Raw genomic sequence first — 20395 nt, 5'->3', positions numbered from 1 at the left:
AAAATCAAACTAAGTTTTGGCTGGCCAAATCATATGCAGTTCCCACCAAGAATGGCATTTGTTCGTTCTATGTACTAAAATATTTTTAGGTTCATTGGATGCTCTCAGCAAGTCAAATCTAGGGATCTGGTTTTATAGGTATATATATATTTACAGGAAGTCATACCAGAAGCTTTTGTGCACAAGTTTAGCTAAATCGGATAAGATATGCGCCTTCTATGGGATGAAGAAGTATAATGGGAAAGTCGGTTTGGATTTGGCTCATTTGCAATTCCAACTGACCCACTTAAATAAGAAGTATTTGAGAGAAATATTTAAGCTGCTAGCTTTACTCGATAAAAAGTTTGTGTGATTTCAACAGGCACACGCAAACTTAAAATGTCACAGCGATCGAGAATTCATTTCGAAATTCGAGTAATACCATCCCCTGCTGGAGCTTTAAAAATCCCATTAATGTGGGAAACATTTGACAAGTGTTATTATTTAAGCAAATGCAACAACTCAACTGAGTTCAAACTTCTATTCCAAAAAATTGCCTTCATCAAATCGCCACGTACAAGTCATAAATGTTGTCCCAATTTTTGAGCAAATTGTCCCTAATTTAAACCCAATTGCCGAAGTCTTGAAATTTTGCTTGCTTTTGTGAATATAATGAAATAAATTATCTCGACCGCATATTTCTAGGATCTTTTCTTAATTAATGTTCACTGTTAAAATCAAAATTTCACAGTGGAATATAATTTATTATTTTGTAGATAAGCTAAACGAAATTAAGTGTATATTAATTTAAAAAATATATGTATTGACGACAATTCTGGGGGGCTACAGATTCTCTGGGTCCCTTTCACTCATAAAGCACAGTAATAATCCCCGTAACAACAACCCGATCAAAAGCTTTCTCAAAATCTTGGGAAATTACAAGGCAATGTCTAACAGCCGGCATATTTTACCGCAACATATCTTTCATGCGATGGCGCATATTGCTGTTCTTCAACCTTCCGCCCGCCTGCAAAAAAAAATCGCTTAAAACCGAGCTAATTTCTTTGAGTAGACCATGTTCAGTTGGAACCTTCTAAAAGAAAAGAATGTGAAAACTTAATTAAGTGTATTTGTATATAATATTAACAGATTATTTAATTTATGTTTGTTGTACATAGTGGAGTAAATAAATTAAATTAACGGGACTAACTAGGGTGAATTATTAACGACGGCATCTCGTTAATGGGAACGTGCAATGTCGGAGAAGAAATTCAGAATGTCCTGTATGTTGAATTCTAAACTAATCATAGATCCAGCATAACACTTCTGAATGCGTTCCTCCAAAAACTTGTACTGTACAATGAACTCCTCTTGCATGGCATGCCAGACCACTTGCAAGAGATTTTCCTCTTCACATAGGTGTTTTTCTACTTTCTTGTATAAGTTTTCCATCCCTTTTTTGACCTCGCGGGCCGGATACTGGCTAATAACTTTGCGTAGTTCTTGTTTGGAAAAGGCCATTTGATAACTGATTTCTGTTTCCTTAACGCCTTGTGCTATTTTCTGTTGAACACCTTCGAAAAATAGCTGCAAAAGATGGCCATAAAATTATTATTTCAATATATAAAGCATAGCAGTTTTTCAATAGTTACATTCAGTTTCTCCAATGGTCTTCCAAAATATTGTATAACATAATTTGTAAGAGCTTCGTTGTAACGTGCCTTCGCTTCTTTTTTCAACTCATCGAGACTTGGAACTTTCAAGCGGGCCAACAGCGAATACATATGATGATAGTTTTCCATGCGCACCACTTGCAACGGAGTCTTCGGATGCTCCTTGGCATTCATATTAATGCCTTCAAATATGGCATTTATCAATTGAATATATTTCTCCATGTCTGTCCGTCGCGTCGATTTTCGAAAGAAATCTTCTGTCGTTTGAGAGAAGTACTCAAAATTCTCCACATATGGCAAAATGCCACATTTTGAACGTTTGGGTAGTTTGGCATCTCGTATAGACTGCAATTGTTGCTGCATAAATCGATCAAAGTTTCGTTTTACTTGCACTAGTACCGATGCAAAAGTCATGCTTAAAAAGGAATGTGTATCTTGTGCAGACATCACGTGTTGCGTTAAACGCTCCAACACATAAAGCGAATAGCTGCAAAAATAAAAAGAAAGAAATTTTAAATCTTTTCAAAAATTATGCACCATTATAACTTATTTTCATAAATCTGAAAAAAACACAACTAAAAACAGGGCTCCGGAGTCGGAGTCGAGAAAATTATCTCGACTCCGATTGCGGACAAAGCGGACAAATTTGTGCAAATTTGCAAAAAAATTTTACTAAAAGTCGATCGCGTACTTTATTTGCCAGCAAAGGGGACGCTAGAGAGAGCAAATTTTAACAGTTAGAAAATAGAGAACCTGCAAATTTCTACTGGGACGTTTTTTGCCAGCAGAAATTTGCAACTTTGAACAGATGTTTTGTAAAGGTCAGCTGTTTTATGAAAGGCAGCCGTTACATGAAATACAAAAGCCAAAGCCAAAATGGATCAAAAAGGCAGAGGTAAGAAAAAAATATAAATATTGGTTATTGGTTGTTGTTGTTGTTGTTGTTGTAGCAGTGTGTTGTACACCGAGGCGGCAGCCCTTGCCGATGAAGCATTCCATCGGGTCAATCCGGTACGTACTCCCGGCTGCCATGGTATTGATTGTTTATTGGTAATTATTAAATGTTTCATCTTTATTGACTTTTAATGAAGATTCCTGGCAGCAGCTAGTGTTCAAGTACAGAAAACTCGACAAATGAAGTTGAATTTTACCTCATGTCGGGTGTTCTACACTAGAAGGTAAGTGCAACATTTGCTGAACTATTTGGAAAATCTTGAAAAATTAAAACATTGTATTCTTCCAGACACCAAAAAAAGAGCAATTATCGGTTTGTTAAGTGTTTTGATGGAATCATCCTCATCGGAGAGCTACGATGAAACCAACACCGTTCCTTTGACTTTGTTAACGAGGGAAGATGCTGCCATGGGATTGAGTGGGTCTAGCTGGGTAGTTAAACAAGTAACGCACAGATTAATCTGCCAATTGTGAACGGATACAGATTTCTTCAATGATAACAAAGTGTCCGTAGCTGCCACATGACCAAATAGAAAGCTCCCTTAGCCTCACATCAATGGTCGTAGCAATTTATCTAACCACAATATCCAAAAGCATAAGATGGTTAGTCCAAGGTAACTTTGTCACCACAACAAGTGTACTTTTGTATACGGTGATGGCATATAAAGCAGTTGTAGTCCTATGCAGCCTAATGCATGCTGATGCATGCGTCTTGGCTACTGATGAGAGCAAGGAGATCGGCCTGTATGACTCCCCTTGCTCGTGACCTTTTCAGGTTTCAGTAGCGGGATCAGACTGCCCATCTTCCAAACATTGGGTACTATAATAGTGTTCAGATAGGCTGAGGACAGCTGTAAGGTAATCGACACCAGGCAGATCCAGATTCTTCAGCATCAGTGTAAAGATTCTGTCTGGAACCAGCGCTTTGCGCGACTTGGCGCCACTGATGACAATCGTAGCTTCATGCACGGTTGTTGTAGCAGTGTTTTGTACACTGAAAGACTCCATTGGGCCAATGCGGTACGTACAACTGGCTGCCATGGGATTGCACGGTAATTTGTGATGGCTGTCCAGCGGTATGGAGATCACGGATATACAAATGGCTCCCCTTCTAGCCTTTTCACTCTCGGGTCAATAAATTGAAGTTTATCTAAGGAAAATACCTCACAAGTATCGCCAGCACTTTTATTTAAAAAAAATGTTTTTCAAGCAAGCAAATAAAAAACCAACCAAAAAAAAATATCAGCTGTTTTTCTGCAAATTTTCACTGGAAGTTGTTCGCGTACTTTTGCTTGCAAATTTTTTAAAGAGAGTAAAGTGGCTCCAGCGCTCCTGCAAATTTTTACTGGAAAAGTACGCGAACCTATTATTGACCTATTATCTATCGATATTTCGTTTATGGTTGTTGTTGTTGTTGTTGTAGCAGTTTATTGTGTTCTATCTTTCGTCTGCTTGATTCTGTTGAGTGTCAAGACCAGGAACTCTGCGACTAAGATGGGGTGCGTCCACAGGGATCTGGGTCTGAGTCGAGTGGGTCTGGCTGGGCAGTTAAACAGGTGACGTGTATCGTGCGGTCCCTGGTTACAATCGGGACATACATCTTGCACGTCGGCATCAATCCTAGCTTTGTGGGAATTGAGGCGGCTGCATCTGCCGGAACGTAATTGAGCCAGAACCACTCTGGATTGCCGGGGGAGGTCGATTTCTTCGGGTGCAATGGGTGGCGGTCGTTCTCCAAGGACTACATTCACCCGGTAGCCATTTACCGCATCTGCTACCGTGTCTGCGTGAATGTTGTTCAGACCCGCTTGATCTAGAGGTTCTCTCTTGTAGCGCTGAACCTCACGCTCTAGATCTTCTAGATCATATAAGGCTTCTGGGAGGTGGATATCTATCCACAAGATGATGGTTTGGATGGTTTCCGGATAACACCCCAAAAGGTATTGCTTGGACAGCATGTAGTTATGTCTTCGCACAGGTAGGATCTTTGTCTCCTGATGGAGGTGGTCCACATGAGAACTAAGGAGACAGCCCGTCGGAGTTCGGAGGGCGGCATTCTGACAGATCTGAATATTATTCCACTGCGTGTCACAAAGTTGACGTGACCACACTGGCGCTGCATAACTTATCACAGACCGGCCAATTGCTTTGTACGTGGTCAACAAGGTTTCCTTGTCTGCACCCCAAGTGCTGCCAGCGAGTGACTTGAGGACCTTGTTTCTACTTTTGACTTTATTGCAGATTGCTGTGGCATGTGGGGAGAAAGTGTAGGAGCTGTCAAATGTGACGCCAAGTATTTTGGGACACTTGATGGTCGGAATCATTTCTCCATCGACCATCACAGTCAGCTCAGTATTCACCTCACGCGTATTTGTAGCGAACAGTGTGGCTGAAGATTTGTTGGCGGATATCTTCAGATTTCTTGCAGCGAAATATGAGCCAAGCTCTTTGAGGTAGACGTTCAACCTATTGCAGATGTCATCAATGGGTGGGGAGCCTGATGCCATGATCGTACAGTCGTCCGCATATGATATGATCTCTATGCCGTCTGGAGGGGGTGGGATGGAGGATAGGTAGAGGTTAAACAGAGCCGGAGATATCACCCCACCTTGGGGAACTCCCTGTTTCACTCTACGGTGTTTCGACTTCTTATCCCTAAATTCCACAAATAACTGGCGGCCACACAGATAATTCGCGACCCATCGTTTCAGGCCTGGCTGGAGGGACGTGTTGGCGATATCCTCAAATAATTTGGCATGGCTGACCGTGTCGAATGCCTTCGATAGGTCCAGTGCCACGAGGACCGTCCTATCACATGGCCTGGATTGATTGAAGCCACGGCAAATGTGTGTGGTGATGGCATGCAAAGCTGTTGTTGTGCTGTGCAGTTTTCGAAATCCATGTTGATGCTCGGCGAATGGAAATTCTCCTACGAGGCTCGGGAGAAGTAATGCCTCAAGCGTCTTTGCCACTGGTGAGAGAAGGGAGATCGGTCTGTACGACTCCCCCAAACTCGGGTCTTTTCCAGGCTTCATTAGCGGTATCACTCTGCCCATTTTCCAGACATCGGGAACTATAAGAGTGTTATATGACAGGTTGAGGACAGTGGTAAGGTACTCAACTTCAAGTGAATCCAGATTCTTCAACATCAATGTAGAAATTCGGTCGGGGCCCAACGCCTTAGATGATTTGGCACCATGGATGACATTCGTAACTTCGCCCACGGTAAATTGTGATGGCCGTTCAGACCACAAATACGGCGAATGGCTCTCATTCTTGCCCTGTCTCTCTCAGGATGCACAATAAATTGACGGTTGAACAACCTGGCGCATCTCTTCGGATCAGTCACGGTTATCTCGCCAAAAGTGACTGAGGTCCTGTCGTCCCGTCTACCGGGGTTCGAGAGAGACTTAACAGTGGCCCACAGTTTGCCTGCACCGGTGCCTAAGTTACATTGCTCCAAATGTTCCAGCCACAAATTCCGCTTATGTTCGTTGACTACCCTGTTTATTTCCAGATTCAGCTCGCTGATTCTGGGGTTAGCGGGGTCCATAGCACGAATCCCATCACGCTCGTCTGCGAGTACCACTGCTTGCGCCGGGAAATTGGGTCGCACTTGGGGTATTCGACCGGCTGGTATAAAGCGAGCGGCTGCTGCGTTAATGATGTCTCGGAATTTCCTCTCGGCCACAAGGTGGCAGTTCACTGAAGCGGCGATTGGTATACTCTCTGAAGCTAGCCCAATCGGCCTTCTTATGATTGATAAACGTCCGGCGCTCAGAAGTTATGAAGTGGGGTGGTTGGTCGATGGTGAGAATTATGGGGAGGTGGTCTGACCCCAAAGAGCTGACGGCTTGCCAGGATACGTCGCTCAGGAGATCAGGGGATGCAATTGAGATGCCTGGCGAGCTGCTGCACCTCCTCGTAATCCTAGTGGGTGCATCCTCATTCACCGGCCAAAACGTGGAGCTTTCAATCTGCTCTGCGAAAGCAATGCCACGCTGGTCGTTACCTAGGGGAGAATGCCATGACGTGTGATGCGCATTAAAGTCCACAGAACCAGACGATTATGGCCAGATAGCAGCCCACTTATGTCGGGGTTGTAAGCCTGGCCATTAATCGGGACACAGCTACCAACCGGCGGTATGTACACGTTGTATAGCTCTATCTCGGCAGTAGCAGACCTGACTGCTACCCCCATACATTCCATGTATGGGTCACTAGCGTCAAGCGCAGGCGAGATAGGTCTATACTGCACGGAATGGTTCATAACGAAGGCCAATCCCCCACCTCCATTCCTGGAGCGATCCTTACGTAGCACATTGTAACCGTGACAACTGTGCAAGCTGCAGGTGTTGGTCAGCTTTGTCTCCTGGATCGCTGCGACCGATATACTCTTCCGACTCATGATGTCTACGATCTCATCGATCTTGCCACGCAGTCCGTTGCAGTTGAACTGCAAGAACGATACACTTCCCGGCACTGGCCTGGCAATAGAAGGGCTAGGGTGCTGTTGTTGCATAAATTGCCGTACGGGAGAGGTCCGGGGGATCACATAGTCCGACGACGAGTATGACTATACTCCCGTAGTGAAGTTAGGCCAGAGCAAGAACGGAAATGTACCCACTACATGTACCGGTTACACCTCACCGACACCGACCGATGATGAAGGCGGTTCTGGCAAACCGAACAGAACCAGGGTCCGGGGTTCTTTTCAATCCCGACACGGACCAGAGGCGTGCGGAGAAGGCACTCCGGGATGTGCCTCTCCCATGACGAAAAAAGACGATCGTGTTTTGTTTCTCATTTAGATACTCTTATACATATCTTGAAAATGCCATTCTTTTGAAACGCAAAATATTGATAAATAAAAAAAAAACAGAATGACCCCTAGCATGAATTGAAAAAAAGCAAAATTTAAAACTAGAACAGCCAAAATTTCGGGGAATTTTTCTTAGAGAGACTTTTATCGAAATATTGTTTTTAGGGATTGTTTTTAGTGTTGTCTTTAAAGATTTTCACAAAAATGTCATTGAAGTTTAAAACAAAAATTAAAAAATTCATTAGAATTTTGTCTTTAGAGCAACCTTCATTAAAATTTTGTCTTTAAAATATCTCACTAGAATTATGTCTTAAAAAAATTTTTCATTGAAATTTCATCTTTAGAAAAAATTGCATTGAAGTTTGCATTTTTTTTATTAAAAATTCGTATATAAAAAAAATTTCATCGAAAAATTCTTTAGAAAAAATTGCATTAAATTTTTGTTTAAAATACTTCATTAAAATTTAATTTCATTAAAAATTTAAGAAACAATTTCATTTAAATTTTGTTTTTTGGACAAATTTTATTAAAATCTTGTCTCTCATGACGCTTATTTGAACCTTATTATATTTTTACTTCCTTTGAGTGGAGTGGACATATTTTTACTTTGTTTTACTTCTCCACTCGATACGACTGATTGTCCGCGACTCAGTTACAGCTACTCCCTATGAGCATTCCACTATCCACAACCTATGGACGCGACCGGTAGCTCACAGCTTAGCTTCGCGTGACAGCAATGAACATCACACAGATCGAACCTCAATGTACCAGCTTGTATGGTGCACACAGCTATCCCGGGCCCCAAGTAGAACGAATTCTCGACCACAATTCCTTAGAATCAGTTGCACCGTTAAACATGCGAATGCCAAAGGAACGTTTAACCCTTTTTATGATATTGAATTTCGTTAATGTGGTAAATACAATGGTGTAAGGTATATACTATGCTAGGCCGGCAAAATTTGTAGGAATTTTTGGAAGCTAGCCTGTCAGGATTTTTATTTTTATGAAAATGGTTTGCCTTCTGACGAGATGGTAAGTTTTACCCCCTTTTTAATTTTTCTAATCAATAAAAATCATCAAGCTCGAGGTTTTTATGTGTAACATGCCTTTATTTCCCGATATTTCGCAATTACATTGAATTGCATACTTATGAGTTATTTTCTACAAATAGATATAAATTTTTATATAAAAGACTTCGAGCGTAATGATTTATACAATTTTTGATATAATAAAAAGTTCGAAGAAGCAAAACCAATCAATTTTCTAAGAACTTGATGAAGCACGTAGAGCATTTGTTTTTATACCCTCCACCATAGGATGGCGATATACTAATTTCGTCATTCCATTTGTAACCCCGCGAAATAAGCGTTTAAGACACTCCGTAAAGTATACATCTTTTCTTAATCGTCATGACATTTTAAATCGAACTAGCCACGTCCGTTCGTCTGTCTGTCGAAAGCACGCTACCTTTCGAAGTATTAAAGTTAGACGCTTGAATTTTGCACAAATACTTTTTTTTAGTGTAGGTCGGTTGGGATTGTAAATGAGTCAAATTGGTCCATGTTTTCATACAGCTGCCTTCTTGAGCCTCTAGAGGGCGCAATTTTGCACATGGTGTTTTGGTATAACTTCCAACAACTGTGCCAACTATGGTCTAAATCAGTTGATAACCTAATATGTCCCAATTTGACACTCTGAGCCACTGGAGAGCTGGAGAGCGCAATTTTTACTCTATTTGTTCTGAAATTTTGGAGGTGGTATTTTTCTATGACTTCTTACTGTCATGACAAGTATGGTCCAGATTGGTTTTTCAAAGAACTTGACAAATGCGATCCAAGGTGGAGGCTATATAAGATTCGGCCCGGACGAACTTAGCACCCTTTTACTTGTTATTAGTAACTTTATGCGTCATTGTGCTTTCATTACTCAGTGCAACAACCAAAATTGGAATGGAAGAAACTAATAGCGAATGAGATTATACATGTCAAAGTTGTCGGATTTTCTGGAGAAGTACTTTTCAGACCCTTTTGAGAGTCGACAGCTGAAGGCAAATATAAACATCTCTCAAATGTAGCATGAAGGAAGGTTTGCGGCCAGATTGTAAAGAACAAGTTTCATGAATTTGTATTTATCAAGAATGTAGATAAGAATCTTTTTTCTAAATTTAAAGGGGTCTTCATTATGTAGAAGGTGCTGCCCAATGATCAGTATGTAATAGACAAAATTAAGGGGTCGATTTTGAATTGTCGTGCAACAATAGTTGCGTGGCCAGGAAATAAAACTTTGTAACAATTTGAAAGTCTTACTCAGTTTCAGAGCATAACACTTCAGGGAGGAGAAGGAGGAAGGAACTCTCTTTGTGGTTGGCATTGATCAAGTCTCCGTGACGAGTTTGGCTAAGACAAAAGGCATGGCGCACTACGGGAGCAAAGCTGTCATTTTCAAGATTGGGAAGACTAGGATAGGCAGAAATTTTCATTCTGCGAGACCAGGTCCTGCAGTGGCAGGTGACTCAACAATCACGGCATCTCTCAATATTGGAAAGACTAGGAGAAGCAATGATCCTATTACAAAAATATAAGGCAATGCAGTGGCGAGAGACCCAACACAGTCTAAGAAACAGGAACCCGACGACGAACCCATCACCGACTTAAATATTCGGAATACTGGGATAGGTAAAGATCCTAATATTGAAACATTAGGCAGCGCAGCTACAGGAGACTCAATGCAACCCAACGAACAGGGAGCCGATGATGGTACCATCACCTACTCCCAAGAAGCCCATTAACTTAAGATTTTGATGGCTAAGATAGGCAAAGATCCTAGTACTGAAACACCAGACAGAACAGGGAATGGAAACCCAATAAAGCTTAACAAACAGGGACCCGACAATGGAACCATTACCGACTTTATAAAAAGTCGGAAGACTAGACTAGGCAATGAACCTAAAACGATGACATCAGGCAGTGCAGTGACAGGAAAGTCAACGATGAGATCATTACATACTCCCAAAATGCCCATTTACTGGAGGACCAATGATTGAGGTAATACAGATAACCCTCCACCGGAGCGAGACTGCTACACACGCTCTGATGGAGAAAATCAGCAAGGGCAGGATTCATATTGCCTTAATTCAGGAGCCATGGACGACCCGGAACAAAGTCTCTGGACTAAACCATATCAACTACCAATTATTCTATGCTATCACTGGTACTCGGCCGAGGACCTGCGTTATTTGTCATAGAAATTTGAATTATATATTTTCCCCAGGGTTGTCAACAGTGGTGAGACAGGGAGACGGTGAAGCATACCTGGCATCACTTTATCTGCCTTTCGACTCTCCGACACCGCTACCAACGTCGGAGCTGCAACGGTTGGTGAGGAAAGCAAAACAGACAGGAAGCGAGGTGCTAATAGGGTGCGATGCGAACTCTCACCACATTTCGTGGGATAGCACCAACACTAATAAGCGGGGCCAAGCCCTGGCAGAGTTCTTGAATACTAACGACCTAATAACACTTAATATTGCTAAAACCGCTACCTTTGTTAATAGGATTAGGGAGGAGGGATTAGTGGACGATATGTTCCGAAAATCTGATCGATGAGGTTCAGGATTGGAGGGTCTCCATGGAACACTCTTTCTCTAACCATCGCTACATTAGGTTTAGAATAGCACGGCCAGCGCCAAATCCGATAAGCTTCCGGAAGAAGTGGAAGACCAACTGGACAAAATTCGAAAGGCTACTCAGAAAAAGACTTGGGCAAGATAACTTAGATTGTCCAAGCATAGAAGACATTGACGAATATGTCAACAGGATTACGACTGCACTGGTGGGATCCTTTGAAGATAGTTGTCCTCTTAGGGAAAGAAAATCAGCCCAAGAAAAACCCTGGATGACTGGGGAGATTCCCAATATTGGGAAAGAGGTCCGCTGACTTTTTAACAGAGCACGTCATAAAAATCGGAAGTTTATTGGGATGTGTATTACACACGGCTCAAGGAATACAATAAGATTACCAGAGCGGCAAAACGTGCCTCCTGCAAGCTTTTCTGCGAACAGGCCGATAGCGTTAATGACGCCGCCAAGATAAAAAAGTTTCTCTCAAAAACCCATGTCCAAACTGAAACTTTAGTAGACGATATGGGAGTGAGAGCAGAGACAACGGAGGACATATTGAGGCTTTTGATGAAAACCCATTTTCCACAGGATACGACGGGACTCACGGAGACACCGGAATCTTGGAATAATGAGGTTGATCAAAGGTTTATAATAACGGAATTTATGGTGAAGGAATCCTTGAGTAGCTTCAAACCATTTAAGTCACCCGGACCTGATGGAATATTTCCGGCGTTACTACAGAAAGAGGCAGACTATCTGGCGCCTCGTCTGGCCAAAATTTTCACAGCGTGCCTAGGACTTTCATATACTCGGAAAGCCTGGCAGGAGGCAAGGGAATTGTTTATACCTAAGCTCGGCAAGGCAAGTTATGCGACACCAAAGGCCTACAGACCCAAAAGCCTTACGTTCTTTCTACTCAAAACCATGGGACGTATTGTGGACTCCATGATAAAGAGTATGACATCCAGCGAACTGCTCAAATATAAACAGCTTGCCTATGTCAAGCGAAGGTCGGTGGAGACTACCCTGCACGAGGTTGTGCATAAAATAGAAGAATCCTTCGATGACAAAACGTACACACTGGCGGTATGCATTGATGTAGAGGGGGTTTTTAACAATGTGCGGAGCGACACACTGATCCAATCCTTAGACCAGTATCGGGTGGACCCGCTCCTTAGAGACTGGACAAACTATGCTAAGGAACAGGTGGATAAATTGTGTGTCCAATGGCATAAATATAAGGGAGAAAGTGGCGCAGGGCACGCCACAGGGGGGCATTTTATCGCCACTCCTATGGGTGACCACCATAAATGACCTATTACGGATGATGACTGAGGAGGGATTTGAACCCGTCTTCTACGCAGACGATGTTGTAATACTTCTAAAAGGTAAGGATCCGAACGAGCTATGCAGAAGGGCTGAAAGGGTCTTGCATATGGCATATGACTGGGCTAGACCCAGAGGTCTCAATGTTAACCCAGAGAAGACTGAAATATGCCTGTTCACGAGGAAGACGAAGGTGGGCCAATTTAACGCACCACGTTTCCTCAATAAGACGATTTCGATATTTGACAAGGTCAAATACTTAGGTGTGATCTTGGGCAGGAAACTGAATTAGAAGTGTCACATTCAGGAGCGTACTGAGAAGGCTCACAGATGTTGGGCACTATGTAGACGGGCCATAGGGTCGAAATGGGGGGGTCGAAGAAATCGACCTCCCCCGGCAAACCAGATTGGTTCTGGCTCAATTACGTTCCGGCAGATGCAGCCGCCTCAATTCCCACAGAGCTAGGATTGATGCCGACGTGCAAGATGTATGTCCCGATTGTAACCAGGGACCGCACGATACACGTCACCTGTTTAACTGCCCGGCCAGACCCACTCGACTCAGACCCAGATCCCTGTGGACGCACCCCATCTTAGTCGCGGAGTTCCTGGGCCTTGACACTCAACAGAATCAAGCAGACGAAAGATAGTACACAATAAACTGCTACAACAACAACAACAACAAATGGGGCCTGAATCCTAGGATAGTCCACTGGCTCTACAGGAGCGTGATTAGACCAATACTTAATTACGTCTCAGTAGTTTGGTGGACTGCTATGAAGAAAAAGTGCAACATAAGGACCATACAACAGGTTCAGAGAACATGTTGTCTTGGCATAGGCGGAGTGATAAGGACCACGCCCACTAGGGCAGTGGGGACTATTCTAGGTATCCGACCCATCGACATACAGATTAAGTGTGAGGCAGCCACTACGGCTATGAGACTTAAAGCGATGGGAGAATGGATTGAGGATGGGAGCAGCTCATACCATCGCGGTATAATCGAGGCGACGATAGGAAACCTGGAAGGAAGTGGAGAGGTTTCCGATCGGATAACTGAGATGAAACTTGAAGTCGAGTGCGACGCACTGCTGCCATCGGCACAGTATGGGTTGACGGAACCCTAGTATTGCCATCTGGATGATCATGTTACACGGATGGATCAAAGCTAGAGGACAGAGTGGGCCTGGGGGTTTACATTGAAAACCCAGGGACTGACATCTGTTTTAGACTGCCTGATACGGTCCTGCAGGTGGAGATCCGGGCTATCACGGAATGCGTGGAGTGGTGTGGTGCTAACGCGAGGACGTCGAGTCTGAACATCTTTACCGACAGTAAAATTGCCATAGGGGCAATAACAACCAGGACTGTAAGGTCACGAACAGTCTTGCAGTGTAAGAAGGAGACTAACGCCTTCTCTGAGGGTGGCAAAATCCGCATCGTCTGGGTGCCAGGCCATAACGGAGTAAGGGGAAATGAAAGGGCAGACGATTTGCCGGTGAAGGCCCGAGGACTGCCGTCAATAAACTTGGTTAACCCGAAGACTTTCGGGTCAACGCAGTCCGAGTTAAGGGAGTGGGCGACGAATGCGCACGCAACATTGTGGAACAGCGAAACGGTCGGTAGGACGGCGAAAATCCTATGGGGGGATCCAGATCGCGAGAAGACGAGGCTATTACTAGAAAGAAGCAAGAAGGAGGTCAGTATAGCTATTGGTATCATAACGGGACACAGGACCACGAGCTCACTTATGTAAAATCGGTGCGCAAGTGATAGCTTGGTAGGCTATGCAGGGAAGATGATGAGACTTTGGAGCATTTCCTTTGTCATTGCCCGGCTTTCGCGTCCAACAGATACCGGTACTTAGGTGGAGACACAATATAAGACATGAACCAACTTAGGGAGTGGCATTAAAATCAATTAAGGGTTTTGTAAGTATTAGGTTGCCCAAAAAGTAATTGCGGATTTTTTAAAAGAAAGTAAATGCATTTTTAATAAAACTTAGAATGAACTTTAATCAAATATACTTTTTTTACACTTTTTTTCTAAAGCAAGCTAAAAGTTACAGCTGATAACTGACAGAAGAAAGAATGCAATTACAGAGTCACAAGCTGTGAAAAATTTTGTCAACGCCGACTATATGAAAAATCCGCAATTACTTTTTGGGCAACCCAATAGCACGGAACTCCTAACTTAACATTTTCTTTTTTTTTAGGGTACTTTATAGTTTTCAGAACGCACAACAAGCCGATTACTGGCTTAGGTGTATGTCCATAGTGGCATGGGGCGGATTAATATCTGCACCGTCTTTTCAACCTAACCTACTCAGTTTCATTCAACATCAGTGTTATGAGCGTTCGGCTACATAGTATGTTATAAAAACATATGCAATCTAATAAAGAAGTGGAAATCTCTTTAACTAATTTGGTCGTTGGCAACACAACTGAAGTTGGGTTGCAATCCGTAATCGACCCATAAGAGTAACCAGATAACTCAGATTCCACATGAGAGAATCATGGAAGCAAGCAATATCTGACTTTTGAATTGGTGATAGGAGATGCAAATGAACATTTGCCATGAACGTTCAATTAAGACGGACCATGAACGTTCAATTAAGACGGTGGAGGCGCCAAGATTAGCATGTCCGCCTATGACGATGAACGCTTGAAGTTCGAATCCTGACGAGAACATCAGAAAAAACCGACAAGCCCTTACACGTGAAATGTAAAATTATTAAAAGATCATACTTACAAACAATCAAAACGTTCAAAACTTTGTATAAAGTTTACAAGTTCCTGTTCCAAACAGCCAAAAAGGGCATTCATAAGACGACGTACTTCTTCGTTAATCTGACGGTCGAGTTTTTTCTGAGGAAATTGAGTGCCTAAAAAAAAGAACAAAAATCGAGTAATTTTTAAAGTTTTGAAATTGAACTATTTTAGCATACCATCATTGCCGCCAGCTGTCGATGAGGGTGACAACAGTAGAGATTGGGACATATCCGTACTCTTTTCCATTACATCCAAGCCGACAGATTTCGCAGAAGGACTCACAACATCCATTTGAAAGAAATTTATACAAAACCTTTGCTCTTGCAAAGCTATAGGCTCCAATTCTGCCAAAACTTTTTCCAAAACGGCATCAAAACGGTCACGATCAACTGAATCCACCCCAGGTCCCCACTGGTCTCGATTAACACCCAAGGTTCCATGGGGAACAGATGATACAGCATTCTTCTTTGAAGTTGTAGAGGATGACACGTCTAGATCTTCTCGAGAACTGCGAAGCTTATCGGATATTTGCATCTTGGCCTATTGAAGAATTAATCAAAGTAAATTATCTTTCCTTCGCATGACTGAAGCCATGAGCGTACCAAATTGAAAAAATTCCGTATATCTCGTTCATAGATTTTACTAAGAGATTTTGTATATACTGCTGTTAGACCATCATATTTGCTGCGGTCCATTGCTTTTATCCAATGCATTAGTTCTGTGTAAGGCGTCAACTCATGATGCACTGATGCGTGATTGGGCAGTATCAGCTCTGTACTAGGTAATGGCGTGTCACCAATTTCATTTGATAAATGTATGAAAAGACAGTTCAAGTGTTTAATAACTGGCACTAAAAAACTCTTTTTCCAATTTTCAAAGCGTTTCATTTGGTCTCGTACCGCAACCAAGCGCTGCAATGATGGATCTATATCGCTGTTCAATGCCTGTTGCAAACTTTGTGCTGCAGCAATGGCTGCTTTCCTTCCTTCGGCAGTTTTCAAATCAGGCGATTGTAAAACTTGTTGATACGATCCTGGGAAATCTAGTTGAGTCTATGATCAAGAATACAAATATCAACAAACTAACAAAACTACACTGAATTGGAAGATGTTGTCATATGATACTTACTATTATTTTACTCAGCTCCTCCTTCAGTTTTATGTTATTGTTATTAGCAATCTTAATCATGGCATTTTTGCCACCAATTTTTTCCATTGTTTCCTTAACGTGACTTAAAATTTCTTCATACGAATCTAAGCGCTCCTCAAATTTATCCGCCTCACCAATTGCCTTGTCAATATGTTCCATCAGCATCATGACTTGTTTCTCGGAAGCCAATACAGATTGTATGTTTGCCTAAAAAAGTTATTAATTATTATTGTGGCACTCTTTGAGGAAGCGGTTACTCCGCCCCTGCAAACGAGACTGAAATGTGTCGTTATAAACCGAATCTTCTATGGCCTTGAATGCGTTTTTAATACGTTAATGTGGGAGCTAATCGCGTTATATACCAAATTTGACTGTTCTTGTCATAGCTTTTGTGTTAACACAGCGTTTAAATTTTCAAACAAATCGAATAATTTGGCCCTCAATTCATATAGGAATGAATGTTGGAATATCGTTTTATATAATAGCTGTATGTAAATATAGACCTTCAGGATGAACTTGTTCAAAATTCTACAAGGATTACTTGTACAAAATAAGTGTTCCTTCGGTAGCTGCAGTTAGCTATAATAGGTACAGAGGCTAGACCGACAAATTAAGGATCCCAAAGCTCGTAAAATTAGAGCTTAATCGATGGTTTGCAGCAATTCCCGTTATGAAAATGTCAAACATGTACTGATAATTCGCAGGAAAGCACAATTGCTACAAGTTCAATTTTAGGTTGTGCGAAAAAAAAACTTTTTTACATCGTCCAAACAAAAAATAACCTTGGCAAATATTAATGTTGTCCTTCAATTCTTCGAAAAACTTTATGAAAGTTTATGTATTAAAAGGATGCAAATGTTGTCAAAATACGATCATAGAATGGCCCTATACTCTTTGGTACAATAACTAAAAATTATTTGTAAAAGCCCAAATAGGGGATAATAGGTCTGCAGTTCGCGTACGTTTCCAGTAAACATTTGCGGGAGAGTAAGAACAGTCTTTACTCTCTTTTGCTATTTATTTCAAATAAAGAGGTGGCGTGTCGCAATGCGACCAGAACCTCTTTGGAGAGATGTTTTTACATGGCAAAGTACCTCAGAAATGTTGTCAGCATTAGGAGGGGATAACCACCGCTGAAAGTTTTTTCTGATGTTATCGCCAGGATTCGAACCTAACCTAACCTCTGCGCTACGGTGGCCACCATATAAACTGTTAAACATGTCGGTGAAAATATCATGGTTTGGGGAATGTTTTCATTCAATGGAGTGGGTCTCACCTCCACATGAAATTGTGGCAACAACAACAATGGTATGGAAGGAATAAAATGTCTTTCCATGAGTGGCTCTCAAAGTTTTCGTATCTAAATGCAATTGAAAGTCTGTGCATAATCTTAAAAACTCAGATAAGAGGAATACGTCCGTCCAACTCAGATGCATTTTTTGTTCATTTGACCTTCGTAGGGAGTTACACAGTTTCCGTACGTCAAAACTGAACCGACTATATACTTTTTAAACACAAGAGATCTTTAAATATTTAATAAGCTGTTAGAACACCATTTGGCTACATTCGCAATTCAAAACGTGCCCTCCTTTTTCTAATTTTACAGTTCTTTGTGTAAAAACCAGAATTGTCTTTAGAGTTTCTAACACTACTTACCCCATCCAGATCATGCAATTCTTTCGAGAGTTTTTCTATTAACATTTCCGCATCTTTTACAGCATAATCGCATTCGGAAAAAAGCTTTGATAGCTCGCTAGCTTCTTTTTCTGTTAGTGCTGTGAATTCTTGGAATTCGGATTCTTCTTCATCCTCGGTTTCGGTTCCGGCTTTACGATGACCATCACGTCCTCTTAATTCGCCTGCTTCTGTTCCAAGGCCACTGTTGGTAATGCCCGGTAATTTCTCGGGCGACTTGTCCATAAGCCAAGCACTCGGTATGTTACGAAATTCGGCTTTTGTGCCACGGCCATGTTTTTGTATTTGTTTGTAGAGCACTGCTAAAAAATTCTGTCTTTCGTGTAAATTCAATGCATACCATTTGTACAGCTTCTCCACCTGCACATCGAATTCGTGTATGTCGAATTGCTCGCTACGTCCATCTAGCCATTTGATTTCATCCAATTGCCAAACTCTTTTCTTCTTATATTCCCCATCCTTTTGTTCAGCTTGCTTTATCAGGCAAACTGATATGACTGGCACTGGTGGTGGAGTAGTCACAACACACAGGTAACATGCTCGTTTCTTTTTATATGTTTTCGTTACCGTAACCACAGACAGTAGACGCTCACCGCACCCGTTGAAAAGTTCCTTTTGCAAAACATGTTTGATATTGGCTAAGGAACCAATTGACAACATTTTGCCAAGTCCTTAGGCGAACTAAAAACCGTATGAAGGAATATTGCTTCAAAAATAAGTGAACTAAAGAAATTGACTCTAGGACATGGACGAACCCAATAATCTTGTGGGTATCCTCCTCTTTAATATAAATTTTGGGTATGAAAAACCAACCGATGACAAATAGCTTGTTTTATTTCCAACAGCTGATTTCAGTTGGATTCTATTGAGAGCCACTGACATTTTGGGACGTAAAATACGGCTTATATTCGAGCGCTTAATAACAGTACGTCCGTCATACAATAGTCGTTTTTTGCCCAACAAGCGCAATTCTCGCTTAAAGATGCACAGAAAAAATATAGGCCTACTAATTAAATATGGTAACGACTTAAGGTGGGTATTAGCTTCAGTTTTCACAGTGAAACTCCATATAAAAATATAAAATGAAATAAATCTGTAAAAACAATTTTGGTAGCAAAGTTGTAGGGATAGTAAAAATATGAAGTTAAGTGTGAGGAATAATTTTTGACTAGCCCAGGGGCTAGTAAGATTTTTGACAGAATCAAAGGGAATTTTGACTGTTATAAAGCAGAGTTCAATGTAGCAGCTTACACACACATATTTATTTGTTTATGATTTATTAAGGATTTTGTTATATATATAATATTGTCACATTGCCATTTGAAAATTGATGAAAAATGCTACACTGTTGATTGAAATTGGCAAAACAAAATGTTTTTATTTGAGACATTTGCAATCTCTATATTTGTTGGAAGGCGTCAGCAATCATTCGGGTTTTACATGTTTATCTAAAGAGAACTATGCCCAAGTATTTAATTGTTCTTATTGCAAATTTACTCAACAATTGCTTTTAAGCAAGTCATTGATAATTTTCAATCAATTTTGATTATTTGAAATAGCTTGGCTTGTTGTTGCTCATGCAGAAAAGTCAAAAATTTGTATAGTGAGAAAGTTATCGTTTGGCGCAGCAAAATTTAAATTTTTTCTCACCAGTGTAAAAAACACCCCTACGTCATTTTTACATCTCACCATAGGAGACTGCTACCGATTAGCACACCCTTTAAGTTCTTTATTGAGTGGAAATTTTGAATTCATTAAAAGCGTGGACGAAACGTTCTTCTACTTGGACCAACGTGAAAAAAAGAAATTTTGTTGCATTTTCGTTCGTTTTCTTTTAAATAAATAATATTTTGCGTGATAACACTACCCAAAGAACACAATTTACCAAAATAATGCTGGTGGTAAACATATGATGAGAGTGTTGTTTTTATTGGAAAAACGCTTTTTTGAGGATTTCTACAATAAGGAAACAATAGGGTTGTCTTGCTTACCAATAAGCGGATTTTCTCGCTTAAAGGCCGGTACTATATTCGGTTTTCGCGTTGAAACTCCATATAAAAACCACAAACGGAAAAATTTGCCGAAATGTGTTCGTTTCATCATATCTTGTTTTTTCAACTAAGGAAAATTTACATTTCGGGACGACCTTTGAGAGCACAATCACAGTCGCTGTGCAACAAGTAATGTTGCTCACATGTAAAGGGTGATTTTTTTGAGGTTAGGATTTTCATGCATTAGTATTTGACAGATCACGTGGGATTTCAGACATGGTGTCAAAGAGAAAGATGCTCAGTATGCTTTGACATTTCATCATGAATAGACTTACTAACGAGCAACGCTTGCAAATCATTGAATTTTATTACCAAAATCAGTGTTCGGTTCGAAATGTGTTCATTCACCGTAACG

General features: G+C 41.3%; 1 protein-coding gene and 1 long non-coding RNA gene across 2 annotated transcripts; one reads left to right on the top strand and one right to left on the bottom strand.

The window, feature by feature from the left end:
• Nucleotides 1-1088: 1088 nt before the first annotated feature.
• LOC106082388 (exocyst complex component 1) lies at nucleotides 1089-18839 on the bottom strand. The gene is made up of 7 exons (XM_013244856.2): nucleotides 17951-18839; nucleotides 16274-16501; nucleotides 15748-16197; nucleotides 15322-15685; nucleotides 15126-15258; nucleotides 1632-2139; nucleotides 1089-1566 (listed from the first exon to the last, which is right to left on the bottom strand). The coding sequence occupies exons 1-7, from the start codon at nucleotides 18647-18649 to the stop codon at nucleotides 1219-1221; spliced, it is 2730 nt and encodes a 909-aa protein (XP_013100310.2). The 5' UTR covers nucleotides 18650-18839; the 3' UTR covers nucleotides 1089-1218.
• On the top strand, nucleotides 2619-3078 carry LOC131994120 (uncharacterized). Its single transcript, XR_009396465.1, has 3 exons — nucleotides 2619-2663; nucleotides 2744-2830; nucleotides 2896-3078. It is a non-coding gene; the product is annotated as an uncharacterized LOC131994120 (long non-coding RNA).
• Nucleotides 18840-20395: the final 1556 nt, after the last annotated feature.

Source organism: Stomoxys calcitrans, chromosome 1, assembly GCF_963082655.1.
Source record: "Stomoxys calcitrans chromosome 1, idStoCalc2.1, whole genome shotgun sequence".
NCBI classification, from domain to species: Eukaryota; Metazoa; Arthropoda; class Insecta; order Diptera; family Muscidae; genus Stomoxys; species Stomoxys calcitrans.
This window is presented reverse-complemented; position numbering and strand designations above follow the sequence as displayed.